Source organism: Protopterus annectens, chromosome 7.part0 (assembly GCF_019279795.1).
Source record: "Protopterus annectens isolate FY-2018-M chromosome 7.part0, PAN1.0, whole genome shotgun sequence".
In the NCBI taxonomy this organism is placed as follows: Eukaryota; Metazoa; Chordata; order Ceratodontiformes; family Protopteridae; genus Protopterus; species Protopterus annectens.
This window is the reverse complement of record NC_056739.1, coordinates 1,187,267,859-1,187,283,027: the sequence shown is the minus strand read 5'-3', so window position 1 is coordinate 1,187,283,027 and position 15,169 is coordinate 1,187,267,859. Positions and strand designations below refer to the sequence as shown.

Below are 15,169 nucleotides of genomic sequence, written 5' to 3'. Positions count from 1 at the left end.
TAATATAATTTGCAAACAAAGATATCCTGTCTTGACTACCGGTATGGCGGTAGCGTTGTTACCTCACAGCAAGAGGTTCTCCCGTTCGATTCTCGGCTGGCCTTGGGAGTGCCTTCTGTGTGGAGTCTGCATGTCCTCCCCACAGTTGGGTAGCGTTCGAAAGACATGCGTGCGTATATGGGCGTGCCTTCGTTGAAGGTTGAGCGTCAAGCTGGCACCTCGGCGTTTCATAAAAATTTACTGCCAATCATTAGCGGACCGAAGTTCTGCTGTGGCGACCCCTTACCGGGAAAAGCCGAAAGACAACAACTGATTATATACTTAAATTTCTGAGTGCCCTATTTTCTTTGCCAATGGATCTAAATATAATGTAAATAACAAAGGGGAGAGAGGACATCCCTCCCTGGTTCGTTTGCTCAAGCAGAAATTATCAAAGAGGGCCCAACCCACTTTAATTTTCGTCTTCAGTACCTCACATATCCTCTTAGTCAATCTTAGAATTTTATAAGGGAATGCAAATATTTTCCATTGTTCTTTTAATAAAGTCCCTGCTTACTCTGTCTAATGCTTTCTCTGCATCAACACCCACCAACAACAGTGGTATTTTCTTACAATATGCTTCCCTCTGGATCATCAATGCTCTGTTAATGTTGTCAAATGTTTGCCTCCCCTCCACAAAACCATAATGATCCATATCTATCAGTTTTGGCATCGATTTTGCCATTCTTTTAGCCATTACAGAAATAACACTTTATAATCATGGTTTAATATTGAAACGTGCCTATATGAAGCTGGATTTCATGGATCTTTACCCTCTTTAGGTATTACAGCTACCACCACTCTCTTCCAGGATGCTGGTACTTCTCTTAAAATACTGTTACACAAAACCTTCCAGATCTTTTATTAGTTTTTTCCCTCATAGCTTCCAAACTTCCATAGGAATACCATCTATTACTGGGAACTTTCCCATAGATTGGTTAAACATCGCCATTTTTATCTCATCTCCTCCTATCCTGTTTGTAATTGAGCCCCCTCTAACTCTAACCATGGCATATTTAATTCTTCCATAAACATTTCTATTCATACCCTTTCTTGATTTCCATATTTCTCTGCTTTATACAAAGTTTCATAGAATTTCGAAAATATCTAATACTTCTACAGGATCCCTTGTTTTCCTCCTGTTATAGGCTCCCTAAACATGGTGACAGCTCTTTCTACTTTTTGTTGTTTGAGTCATCATGCTAAAGTTTTTGTGCTCTAAACTTATTATCAAAAAACAGCTGCTGAACCACAATCTTTCTAAATTCAAGATTACTGAAGTAATCCTTTATTTTCTTTTTGCATTCTGCAGTTGTTCATCTTCTTGTTCTGAAAGACTCCCCCTATTTTGCAATACTTTAACATTTGTCAGTTCCTCTGAATAATTCTTTTTACTTCTTAACCATATCTCCCTTTCTTTTATTTTCACCCTATTTTTAAATGCCACTTTAGTTTTATCCCACTCCCTAGCTGTATCTTCAGATGAAATTTCTATCTTCTCTAATACCTCCTGAATAATTTCCACTACCCACTCATTAAATTCCTCTTTTTTGAACAGATAGGTAGGAAAGTGCCAGTGTCTCATTTTTATTTCATTACTCTGTGTTTTTATTTTAGTTATTATTCGCACATGATCTGAAATAGTTATTGAGTGTGCATCAATGCCTTCAATTAAATGCACATATTCCTGTGAAATGTAAATTCTGTCCAGCCTAGCCCAGTTTTGCATCTTGGGGTATAATATGTAAATTCACTCCAACTCCTAGTACTGAATTCTCATTTCCATGCCAAATATACGTTCGTAGGTATTTACTAGGCTAACGACCATAAGGGTCTTTTTAAGACAAACCATGCACCACAAATCTCTGACAAGTTTTGATACCCTTGATAAGTGTAAACATGACTTGGGAGATGAACCACTTACAGGTTATCTGTGTCCATTAGAAACATAGGTGCCAAACTAGAGATGAAATTCTTGTTTTCTATCCAATTGTCCAAGTTGCACTTGAATTGGGTTAGGGAAGAACTCTGCTTCACATGGATGGGGAGCTTGTTCCATAGATGCAGTAGTCTCTGGGATACAAACCTCTCTCTCCAGCAGGTCCTATTTATATCACAGGCAAGGTTTAAGTGTTTAGAATGGGTAACTCTAGTGCTGTTTGTTTTGTGTGATATGCAGGAGATCCATCAGAATGGGTCTGATAATGCCCTGTATTGCCAGGCATACATCTCCCCTCAAAAATATGTAGGAGACAGAACACAGGGATAGGGCGTTTAGGCGATCTGCATGGGACATTTTACTTATGCCCTGTATTTTTTTAGTGAGGAACCTCTGTGGATGCTCCAAATGTTGGATATGCCTGGTTAGGTATATACCAAAGGGGGCATTCTACTCAATGACAGGTCTGAAGAATGCAGAATACAGTGGAATAATTACTTCCTTGGACTTGGATGCCATACCTTTGTTTATAAGTTGTGCAACATAGAATGATTTCCACACCACTGTAGACACATGATGGTCAAAGGCTAGATTATTGTGTGTTCCTAAGTTACTGACTACTGGGTCAAATCTAAGGGGTGTGTTATCACTATGATAGTTACCAGGGATGGATGAGTATGCATTTTTTGGCATTTAGTTTTAGTCCATTGCTGTGACAACAGTTGTTTGTCTCCCTGTCAGCCCCTCCTAGAGAACATCTGTTTCATACATTTCATTAAAAATCTATCCTCCTTTGTTATATTTTCCTCTTCTGGGCACTCCAGACACACCTTCACTGTTACAAATCAAATTCCAGTCCCTATCTACATAACATTCCTTGCTGACAGCTGAATATTTCTCCCAGAATTTTCTTAGGCACCATTACAGCAGTTTTTGAAGGAATATAAAAACATGCCAGTGTGATCCTCCTCCCTTGACAACTGCCCCTTAGTACTACAAATCTATCATTATTGTCTTTTTATCCTCTTCTATCACTATTGGAACTCCTCTTGCAATTAATATATGTACTCTGCTGAATAACCATCCTGAAAACCTTCCTTTATCAAATTCATATGTTCAGTACTTTCCAAGTGTGCCTCCTGTAGTATAGCTATTTGCACTCTACATTTTAATATGGTTTACTACTTTTTCTTTTTTGTATTTATCTGAGAGACCATTAACATTTAAAGACATTACAGAAAGCAACATTCTTGAAAAATTATTATTCCCACCTTTTATGTAGAACAGATTTTTGTTAAATGTCTAGTTCCAACGTTTGTGTTACATGCATGCACTCTTTGGCAAGTTAGTATTTTATACAGTCGATTATTATCTTCATTTGAGTCTATCACATCTTACAGAAACATTTTGTTTTATTGAAAATCCTCAAACAAAAATACAAAGCACTGCCAATACCCCCTAAAACATATTAACAATAAAACACAAAGCTATGTACCTCTTCAAATATTGAAGTTTTGCCCTCCTAATAGGAACAAATATTCCAAACTGACAGCCACATAGACTTCAGATAACTTAAAAGAAAGGTTATCCATGCTAAGATGCATGGTGCAGCCCGTGGTTCTATGAAGTGCTGTCTGGCTTGGTCTTATCTTTACAGCTCTCTCAGCTGGGAGAACACTTGAAAACATTTTCTCAAAGCCATTTCTCTTTATCAGATCATCTGCTAGAGACATGAGCACCAGACACAAAACTGTTTACCAGAAAAGAATCTTTATATTATTCAATATTATTTTTCCATTTACTTACTTTCTCTTAAAACCTGTTACTAGCTTAAGCTAATGGGCTTAACCAAGTCATTCCCCTATGCAAGGATAAGAAAAAGCACACTAATTTTGCTCTTTTAACCAGTTTTTTTTAACACTGCAGTGCCTATGTTTCTTAAAAACTGAATAGGGAGAAAGAAAAAAAGAAAAACAAAAACAGGAACATCTGTTTATATTAGCATCCCTACTACAATTAAAAATAACTTAAAACAATTTACTTTATAACATGCAAAGAAAACCACGCACTATTAACATAGTGCTATTAAGAAATTATTTTGCTTCACCTACAGTTCCAGTGGATATGAAATGTGTACACACCGCTGTTAAAATGCCAGGTTTTGGTGATATAAAAAAAATAGACCACAATAAATCAATTCAAAACTTTTCCCACCTTTAACGTGACCTATAACCTGTACAATTCAATTGAAAACAAATCTGCTAGGGGAAAAATATAAAAAATAAAAAATGTACAATAAGCTGGTTGCATAAGTGTGCACACCCTTAAACTAATACTTTGTTGAAGCACCTTTTGATTTAATTACAGCATTCAGTCTTCATGGGTAGGAGTCTGTCAGCATGGCACATCTTAACTTGGCAATATTTGCCCACTCTTCCTTGCAAAAGCAATCCAAATCTATCAGATTGTGAGGGCATCTCTCTTGTGCACTGAAACATTATTTTAAACGATCAAGAATGAGTTGTTGTGGGGCAAGAACAAACATTCACATTCTGGAAAGCTGGAAATATGAAAAATGTGTTAGAATATAGGGAGAAGTTGGAAAAAAAAAATCAGAAAAGAGGCTCACTTATAAAGAAAAGGTGTACATTGTACATAGTGCAGCCTTATTTTTGCGGGATAAAATATTACTATAAAAAACTGAAGAAAAACTATAGGTTTCCCAGACACTTTAGTGGTTGATCTGTTGGGTGTTGTCTACATGGCATTGTGTGGATCGTGTGAAGTGTTTTATCTAGGCAAAACCAGCAGACACCTTACCACCAGAATAAAGGAACATATGTATGACAAAGAAAAATGATGCATATAAGCTTTGTTTACACATACTCGAGTGTAAATATTTTTAAAAATGTTCATTTTTTGTGGTACATAATTTAAATTTGGATGGCAGGGGAAATATAATACAATTTTAGGGGATAAAGAATAAAATGGGAACTTAATTTATAAGCAATGGTTTTTCCAGGTATTCATGATGGTGTCTCTTTAAGAGATACAGTAAAATTAAGAAGTGAAAGTATTAAATCGCACACGGTTTATATTTTTTTAGAAAATAATTGACATGAAGGAATGTTTTGTTACTTAAGTGTTTTTTTAAATTGATATTAGAAATGAATTAAAGTAGCACTTTCATCTTTGAATTTATTAGCATGATTATTTTGAAATAAGGGATTTGGTTGGCTGAGATAGGTCATGTGGCGTTTTGTATTTATTTAAATGGAAGCAATTGTTTTGTTTGGCTGCATACTTAAGAAGTGAACAGACAAAAATGCTAAATACAGTGCGTTATATAATATCTTGAGCCTCTCTGTTTTTTGATGTCAGTAATATAATGTGAAATTAAATGAGTATTTCATTATCTGCCCCCCCATACAAACTGTCTTATTCCCCAGTTATTTGAACAAAAGAACTGCAGATTCTTTGTAGGTCCTATTCTGTATTTTAATCCCTATATCAACAAGGCTGGCGTTAGCATTCTGGGGGCCCACAGCAAGTGTCAGGTTGGGTCCCCCCAAGTACTTTCAGTCTAAGTATCGCCCTGTTACAGCCACCCCCCCTAAGCAACATTTTAGTTTGTGCTATAAACTTTTAGCAGTAGTACCTGTAGCTTCAATGTTCTTATATAACGACAGGCTTATGTACCACTCTGTGTTGATCCATCTCACAAAGGAACATTAACAGCTACTGCCATTTAGCTGCAGCAATGATGCATTACAATAACTCTTATGTACAGCTCTCCTTATGAGAAACTGCACCCTAGGCCCTGCCTACTGTTTTAGCACCCTTACCTATACACACACACACACACACCTCTGTTTCCACCCCCCCCCCCCAATCTTGGGCTCCCCATGCCACACACATTACTTTTTTCTTCCTTTTCCCATATTTTGTCTTACACTTCTTACTTTTCAACTTTTTTCAAGAAGCTGTAACTTTCTATGTGCTCTGAAGTGCATTTTAAGTTTTTTTTTTTTCTTTCTACACAACCTTTTCATCCAATGATGGCTTGAACAGAAATTATGATAAAGGAAAGAAATTCAGTACTGTTCAGCTTTAGTTTTCCTTGCATCCTTTCAACACACATCTCCTGACCAAGACAGAACAGTAATAACTATTAAGGAAATAATTCAATTAAGTTGATGCCTCCAGAAGCTATACTGGTAACAGATTCTCTAGGATGCAGTTTAGAGCATTTTCCCAAACCTTTTAGTCCAACAGTGGTCTAAACAAAACTAATGAGTAAGAGAACAATTTCACTCTATTTTTTTTTCTTTCATGGACAACCTAAGTTCTCCTCAAGGCTTAACTTTCAAAGCTGACAAAATAGGAGCTCACAATAAACCAACAGGACAACTGCTGTGAGGAATCACAGGTCATATCTTGGAATACAACTTGCCTCTTTAAACCCCGCAAAAAGACAGTCAAGGTGTATGCATCTCTCTGATGTTAGACTGGGACTCCTAGAAGATCTAAATGTCCAAATGTTCTGTGATATATTGTATGCCTTACTTTTGAAATGTAATTACTTGTTAGCTGCCTTTTCTAATAATACTCAGAAAAATAATGCATGTCTCCTGGCATTATTGGGTGTAAGCACAGATAAAAATCTGTGATATTTTTTACATGTAGGGTTACCACCTGTCCCACTTTGTGAGGGACAGTCCCTCTTTGGGCAGTTGTGTCCTGACAAAAAATTCTAAAAATGGCAAATGTCCTGAGATTATAGGACAAAATTATTTCCTATATGTTATGTAATAGTTGCATAAATCCGTTATTCTGTATCTAAAATATCTAAATGTTATAAGAAACAGAATAAGCAACTAAAATGCTACAAGAATAAGCTTTTATTTTGGCAAAAAAGTTAAGTTCTATCCTTTGTACTGACCGTGGGTATGTGTCTGCCTGTAAAATCTGATGTCTCTACCAAAAATGTCCCACTTTGGCCATTTGAAAAGGTGGCAACCCTATTTACATGCATACACATTATACACACACACACACACACACAGGCATAAGCCATAGCAGTACTAGTTTTGTACTCTAGTTTTGTACTTCTGCAAATAGCAATAAGTTGTGCAACACTAGTATTGCCACACCAGATGCTGCTACTCATTGAGTAATAGATACTGTCACTGTCTTTGATTTCAGAGATCTTCCCTGATTTTACCTCATTTTTTCTCTGTCCTTCGTAAAAGGTAAATCGTTCAGGATTACAGAGCCAATGAATTCAGACATGATAGTTTTATGGATCGTACTATCCAAAAATGCATGTTGATGCAAAATGTGTCATTCTATTAACTTTTTCAGTGAATTGGAGTAGTACTTAAAATATGTTGTCGATTTTGAGCCACGATTCTGCTATTAATTTTGGCATTGTGTAGAATTATTCAGCAAAGGACTTGAATGCTATAGTATCTTGTATTCTGCCAGTATTTATAAAAATCCCTGAAAGGAAAAAAAACATCCCTGAAGATCAGAAGCATTAGGTCTTCTAAAAATACAAGGTTTACACTGAGATCAGCCACTCTGGGCTGCTGATCTCTCTAGTGCGGACCTTCCTCGGGCTCATTATCAGCTTTACCCTAAAATGGTCCTATCACAGCCCTGTTGAGGTAAAAGAACAATCAGAAAATTAGTACATTTTTATCCTTATTTTTCAACAACCAGCAAGAGCTTTTGTGGGGCCCCCAAATAGTCAAGGATGATTAAGGGGGGCATGCAGCCAGGGGTACTGCAGGTACCTGAAGCTGACTATGCTGTTAATTTTAGTGGAGAGAATGTCCAACAGCAGGGTTCAAGTAAGCTAGTGGCACTAAGTCAGTAGTAAAATATTTAATGGAATTGTGAAGCCTGTTACTTGATAAAACAGTGTTACTAGAACCAGAATATCTTTGAATTTTAAAGAAGATATACATAAGAGTTATTGCCACCCACCTGGTTAAGTAACTATATAGGATTGCTGTACTAGCTTTTGTCAATTTGACTGACATGTTATAAAAATATCAGTTTAAGATAACTTGCTGTGGTTGGGGCTTCCAGCAACCACAGGGTTCGCTGGTGCCTAAAGCTGGCTATGCATAACAATAATAATGTTGACAAAGTCCTAAAAACTTTTACCACTATAAAATAGCCAGTGTGTTTGTTAAACACTGATGCAAGGACCACTAGAATTAATGCTTTTATTGCAAAACTAGAAAATTCTCTTCTTGTAACCTCCCTCAGTTGAGCATACAATATTCCAAGAAGTCATAAAAAACTGCAGATTTTTCTGTCAAGCCACGGAGACCACCACCATTTTTCTCTAGGAAAAAGAAAAGCCTGGTGGCTTTCAGTTATAGTGAAAGCATGTGAGATTTTTTCATCCCTAATTTTCAAGCTGCTCTGTCTAAAATACTGTCCCATCCTTAATCAAATTAAACCAGAAATCAAATATTTTAGTTACACCTTGAGAATACAGGCCTAGTTCACCCTAACACTGAAAAGACATAAAAGAACTTTTTTTCCAAGGCACCACATGCAAACTAGAATCATCTTCCATTATGTATGATAATCAAGTTATATCATGCTAGGCTGTTCAATCATCATTTAACTATATGAAAGAATTACAGGGGAAAACAGATAAAAAAATGTATGTTTTTGTGCACAGCTCTATCATGCTTTTCATGTAATGTATTCACCATGCATCAAAATGATTAAGGTTTGACTGCATTATAGTCTGAAACTGTTTCTATGTTAGTCAGTCAGTTCAAGTACAAATGTCAAGGAGGGCTGAAATGGTGACTGTCACAAGCCCACCCTCTTTTTCATGTCATGTACCACTTTGTGCCAGTGCTCTGATTATGCTATAGTTACCTTTCACTATTTCAGATAGCTAGTTTGTTCAGCCTATTCAATGTAAGGTACTCAAAGTGTGTTTAGTCTGTCAGTTACTGCTCTGCTTGTATTCATCTCCAAACTCCCATCCTTTTTTCAACTACTAACCACAAATGAATATAAAATATGTCAAACATTGCTTTACTCTAAATTGAAATATGCACTTTTACTGCCTTCTCCACATTTTTTCAAAAGTTTTCTATTTTTATCACCTTGTGAATTTGAACTTCTTCAGCTGGATTGCATGTTTCTGCAACATGATATACTCGATGTACTAAATGTATACTTCCACTGCAAATTGTGCTGATCTACTTTGAGTGCACAAATGATTTCCACTTAAAAGATATTTTGTTCTGAGTGATAACCACCAGAGCTGATCCTGGATCACTGGTTTACCCCAGTGAACAAACTCAAATAGGTAAATAAAATAAAGAAATAGTGCCTCTTTGCTCAAGTTGTGGCTGACAATGATCTACAGAGCAACTACTGGCTAAGTAACAAATAAAAATACAAAACAAAGAGAGGTAAATTTGTTTAGGTGTAACTGTTATGGGACTCTGAAAGCAAGCTATAATAACCTGGCCATATTAACCTTTAAATAAAATAGTAAACATTTTTTTCTGGTGAGTTACCAGCAAGCAAACTGATACAAAACATCATCAACTAACCTTGAAAACAAAGTGCGTCAGGATTCTCATTAGCAAACAAAAAGCAAGAAAGACTGAATGGGGTATTATGAATAGCAACATAAGGATTTTTTTCAGCACAGAAATTACAATTGTTTAAAAAACGAGAGACAGCCAATTATATCAGCAAAAGCTTGAGTTTTGGTTCCCTTGCTGTTCATGTGTTGTCACCTCTCTGTTCTCTGCTATCTACTCTGCACTGTCACCCAACAGTGCGGTTTCATCACATAAGATGCAAATTTTCAGCAGTAGGTACTTATCAGACAGGCAAAACAGACTCCTAAGCACTGCAATCTGATATTTTATAATAGCCTGCTTACATAAATAAAACAGTATAGCAAAATAACGCAGCAAGGACAGTATAACAATAGTAACAGAATACTTGAAATTGACAGTTAACAGCTACTTCCTAGACAATAACATTTGAAATCAATACATAACAGCTATTTCCCAAAAAGTAAAAATAAATAAATATACTAATTAATTAATTAATTAAACACATACATAAATAAAAATTGCTGCTTAAGTTCTGCATTCCACCACATAAAAAATAAAAGTAGTTGCAACAATGGGCTGTGTTTTTATAACTTCAGAACGATTGTATTAAAAACCTATGTATGCAACATTTTGCAGCCTACAATGTACAATACTCTTGGCACTGTACAATTTATATTATGTACAATGTAATACTTCTATCATATAGCCCAGGTTAAGGCTGAAAAGGGTCTCTGGACCAGTTAACATAACTAATAAGCAGACAGAGTGTATGTCTTTTCGCTGAGGCAAGTTCAGCTAGGAAAACAAACTACATGGCAGTCACTGAAAAAAGAATGGAAATCTCCCCTGGTGTTCTTCCAAATTTTCTCCTGTCTATATAATCACCACCTTAAGTCTTCCCTGAAAACAGGCATGTGTCGCATGCCGAACAGAACTAACCAAGCAAACAAAAATAAGCAAATAAAAGACTGGAAAATTCTGATGCAATGTTAACAGTTTTGCTCACACCTTTCCATCCTTAACTGTATCATAACAAGACATCTCTATTTTTCGAGCATGATCGTGCAATCCCATGTGACGAAGCATCATTACAGCACTTAAGAGAAGGGCTGTGGGGTTTGCCAAATCTTTGCCAGCAATATCTGGAGCTGTTCCATGAACCTGTGGAATCACAAAAAAAACAAACAAACAAAGCACTTGTATATTATAACGCAGAAACATTAGGAAACAAATATAAAAAGCACATACTTGGACACAAACTTTAAAATGCAGTACGAATCTTAAGAGCAGCTAGTACTTGAAGCATTTTTAACAACCATGAGCTCTACATCTGACCTACAATAAGGTGGTATTATGTTAATTTACACCCACAAACTTAATACACCTCTGTTGTATACTTCTACTGATAGAGATCTGGAAGCTAAAAAAATAACAAGACACCTTTTTACTGTAGCATTTGCAGAACAAGGGATCCCTTCGTAATGGGTTTTGTGAATGGTTTCATCCTACAACAATAATGAAAATCGTGCTGCTTTTAACTTGATCTTGTTCTTGGTACTTGAAAGCTTTATGATATCACAGGTTAATTACACAAGTATGAATAGCCCCGGTGCTCAACTGTTTATCCCCCAACTACACTTCCACAAAATCAAGAAATAATGGATTTGGCACTTACACTGCTAATGAGTAATATACAAGCACATAGCTGCCAGTCTTGCAGGGATTGCCAACTGCCAAGGCTGGATGGAGGGCTCACTGACACACACAGGGAACAGCAGGACAGCATCTGTGATGAACTAGGAAGGGTCCTCTCAGTGATCAGCTGGTACAGTAACAAGGATATCTGTTATACAGAACATCAGAGTCCCTGCATGATTTGTCATATAGGATGAATCTAAAAAAAAATCCACTACAATGAAGAAGTTAGACTACAGCTCAGGCTCAGAGGCTGGGAAAGCTGAGACCTAAAGTAGAGATTTACCACAGAATCCTGACTTTTGAAGCCATGAATGAGACAATACCACTTGGCAAAGGTATGCATTAAGGACAAACATGCCACAGCACAGATGTCTGCAATGGAAATATTCCTTAAGCAAGCACAGGAAGCAGTCATAATGTGCAGTGACATGTGGCTGTAGCATTTTCCCATGGAATACCAAGTGCCAGAAGATGGCAAAAGATTATACAGCTAGCAATTTACACTGAAAGTGTTTATGTGGACTCTAAGCCTTTCCCACACTCAGGTGAAGGAACTGAGCAACTGTTCAGCCTTCCAGTGCTCGTGCACTTGCTTCAGGTAAAAGCATGAGCTGGTGGTGCACATCCAAAGTGGGAGGGGGTCTCTAAGCCTTGATTTATGCCCCAGACAAGAAAACAAATGAAAAAGGGATTCACTGAAAATTTGGAAATCACTTTTTGGAGAGGAAACATAGGTTTCATCATTAAGGGACACACACTGTGAAAGACCAAACGAAGTTCCCTGCACAAAGTCTTGCTGCTCTGAAATTCTGCAAGCAAAAGTGATGTCAAAAAGAAAAAAGCACTTCCCAAGGGGAAAAACATCAGTGATGAGCTGGTGAGGACAAATGATGGACAGGCAAGTTGGTCAATCACAATGCTGAAGTACATGGAGAAATGTGGTCCTTCAAAGAAGGGCATAGACATGGTACTCCTTTGAGGAACTGCCTTGACCAACCAGTGCTGGGACTACTGTTCTCAATATGACTGTGCTGGACAAAACAATCTGAAATAATCACCTTAACTGTGAAATACCAAAGGTCAAAATCATATATGCAAACTGACCAAATGCGATAGTACAGGGTACCACGATGCCCTAATGGAGAAGGCTTTCCATTTATAGACATAATTTTGCAAAGTTAAAGGCTTTTTGTCAACGTAAGTAATTTCTGAGGACCCCCCCCCCCCAAGGGAAAGTCCTGTGGACTCGGAGGATCTACATCAGGAAAGAAGTTCTATTAGTGGATAGAGTTATCATCCCAACTTTGTGCAACATACATGGGGAGCACTAGGAATGCTTTCTGCACTGCCAGGGACCTGAAAGTCTGAAACCACACCCTTCTTGGCCATCAGGAAGTGACAAAAATTAGTTTTAGGCTTTTCTTCTCTGAACTCTGCAATGAATGTGGAATCAAGGAAAATAAAAGGAGGTATACAATAACCCCCCCCCCCCATGCCATGAGATGAAGAATGCATCCACCACTAACTCTTCCTTCTCCCTATTGCACTTAGAAGATCAGGAGAAGACCACATTCTCCTTAGCAACAAACATGCTGATTTCCAAACTGTCCCCTTCAAATGACCTTAACTACACGTGGCCTCCAAATCTGCAGTTACAGGAGTAGTATGTGGAGGGGGGTGTCTCAGAGTCCACCAGTGTTCACTTCCCCTGGGATGAGAATGGATGAGAGTGACATCCACTCTCAGCAATCCAGGGACCTGCAACATTATCAACTTTAACCAGTACATTTAATATGCATTGTTACAAGTGATGACACTGCAAGGTCTAAGTTTCCTGCTAATGGAGAGAATATGGATGGTGACACAAGAAGATAAACAAGAGTGTGATGCCTCTGCAACTCATGACATGCCACAGTTCACTACAATACCCTCATCCTTAAACTTGCAAGTAGCATCAAATCCAAAACATTTTACAGGTTCCATTTATTCAAGAATTAAAGTCCATGACCTCCCGGGCTTTCTATAAAAGCAACACTAAATGGCACTGAATATCTACCTCAGCACATATGCAGACAGAACCTTCTCCCAGCTGATGGTTTTCCACAGCAAATGCAACCACAAAAGTGTCTTAACAGATTGGTCCTTCCACAGAGTCCCTGAACTCCAAGTCAGGGAAATATGTGATTTTTTTCTGTTGCAAACTTTTGGTCAAAGCAGCCAACCCTTTGGTCTGGTAGTTAGGGCCTAGGATTAAGGTTATAAAGCTCTTAATGAGCTGCTTCCAATGATAAATAGTTTGATTCCCTCTGCCCCAGCCTGCCTACTGTGGGACTCTGAGCAAGTCATTTAACCAGCCAGTGCTCGGGGGTAAACAGGAAATTTGGCTAGGATCCTCACTGGTCTCCTGGTTTGTATGCCTACTAATACCCAGGAGCAGTCTCCCAAAGAAAGCTTGGAAGTTAACATTACATACAGTACAGTTGTGTGTAGATATAATTACCACAACCGCAAATTTCATGAGGTTGTCACTGTAACAGCAAATTATAACATATGGATTCAGCCACACTAACTTCTTCACGGCCAGAAATTTTATTATCTGTACCTTTGTCCCTGTGAGGGCAACTGCTGTTTTCATGCCAGCACTCCATGGGACCCTTATTCTGCATGAGGTACTTGCACAATACAGCAAGCACTGCTAAAAGGTTTTGCCACTTCTTCAAGCTCCTTCTGGTACTCTCAGGGAAAAGAGGATGCAGAAAGCCACATCATTCTTAGTATAATCCCCATATACTGTGAATCTTTATATATACTGTATATTACGTTTATTTTGTGCTTACTCACAGTATAATGTGATTTCATCATTCCTATCTTGTAACCTTTATAGCTCTTATTGTGCATTTTCCACAGGCTGAGCCTGAAATTCTTCAGAACTGACTATTGCTCTACCCTCAGTACACAAATTCAAATTTTACTTTTGATTTTATTTATTTACATAAATAAAAATGAGTTTTTATAAAAAATGCAAAATGTAGAATTCTAATAAAATATTATAACATTATACACCATTTTAAGGGAGTGGATGAAAAGTAACTTTACACTGAGTGGGTGGGTGGGTGAGTGGGTGTATAAATCCTGGACACAGAGAGCAGAAGCTCAGAGAGTCACTGTAGAATAATTCCCCACTCACCTCATTCCTACAGCCTAAGACTGCCTCACTTTAATTCAATACAGCTACAGAACTTCACAATTCCACTTCACCCATCTACAATGATCCTCTCACTCCCCACTCATTTATATAATAATATACCTCAAAATCTTTCATCCACACTAAATTCAAAAATTCAAACTTTCTGTTCTATGCACTTAATACAAAAAGCATTCAAAACAAACTTGACCAAATCAGTGGGTTTCCTTCTTCAAGATTTTCCAATTTACTTGCCATCACAGAATCCCGTCTCAAAATTACCTCTACAACCTTAAACCATTCTTCCTGGATTATAACTCCAATACGGATTCCTGCCTAGTTGGTCTGGAGGTAGTCTTATGCTAATTCATAGATCAACACTCAGCTTTCTCGTAGCTGCCCATGCTAACCCCTACAACAACCATGAGCCTAAATAGATTCTTGCCAAATAAGCAACCAAATCCTGCCATCATCTACCTCCCCTGCATCACTGGATACATTCACTGCTCTACTACACAACATCCTGGCCAGCATTCCTCCAAACAATTATCCTTGGTGACTTCAATTTAAATTTCCTTGGCCCAGCTTACCTGGAAAACTCAGAAAGCTTAGCTGGTCTCAAACTCCTAAAATAACAACCGAGTCTACCAGACCTAATTTTAAAACCAAACACTACTTAACTCCTATGTTTCATAA

The 15,169-nt window shown here is 37.6% G+C and overlaps 1 protein-coding gene across 2 annotated transcripts in view; it reads right to left on the bottom strand.

Moving 5' to 3' along the window:
* Positions 1-15,169, bottom strand: part of IDH3A (isocitrate dehydrogenase (NAD(+)) 3 catalytic subunit alpha) — a 637,839-nt gene that overhangs the window by 70,651 nt on the left and 552,019 nt on the right. For both annotated transcript variants that reach the window (XM_044077799.1, XM_044077800.1), the window contains exon 10: positions 10,600-10,752. In XM_044077799.1, coding sequence (XP_043933734.1) covers positions 10,600-10,752 — 153 coding nt within the window. The remainder of the gene's footprint in view (positions 1-10,599; positions 10,753-15,169) is intronic.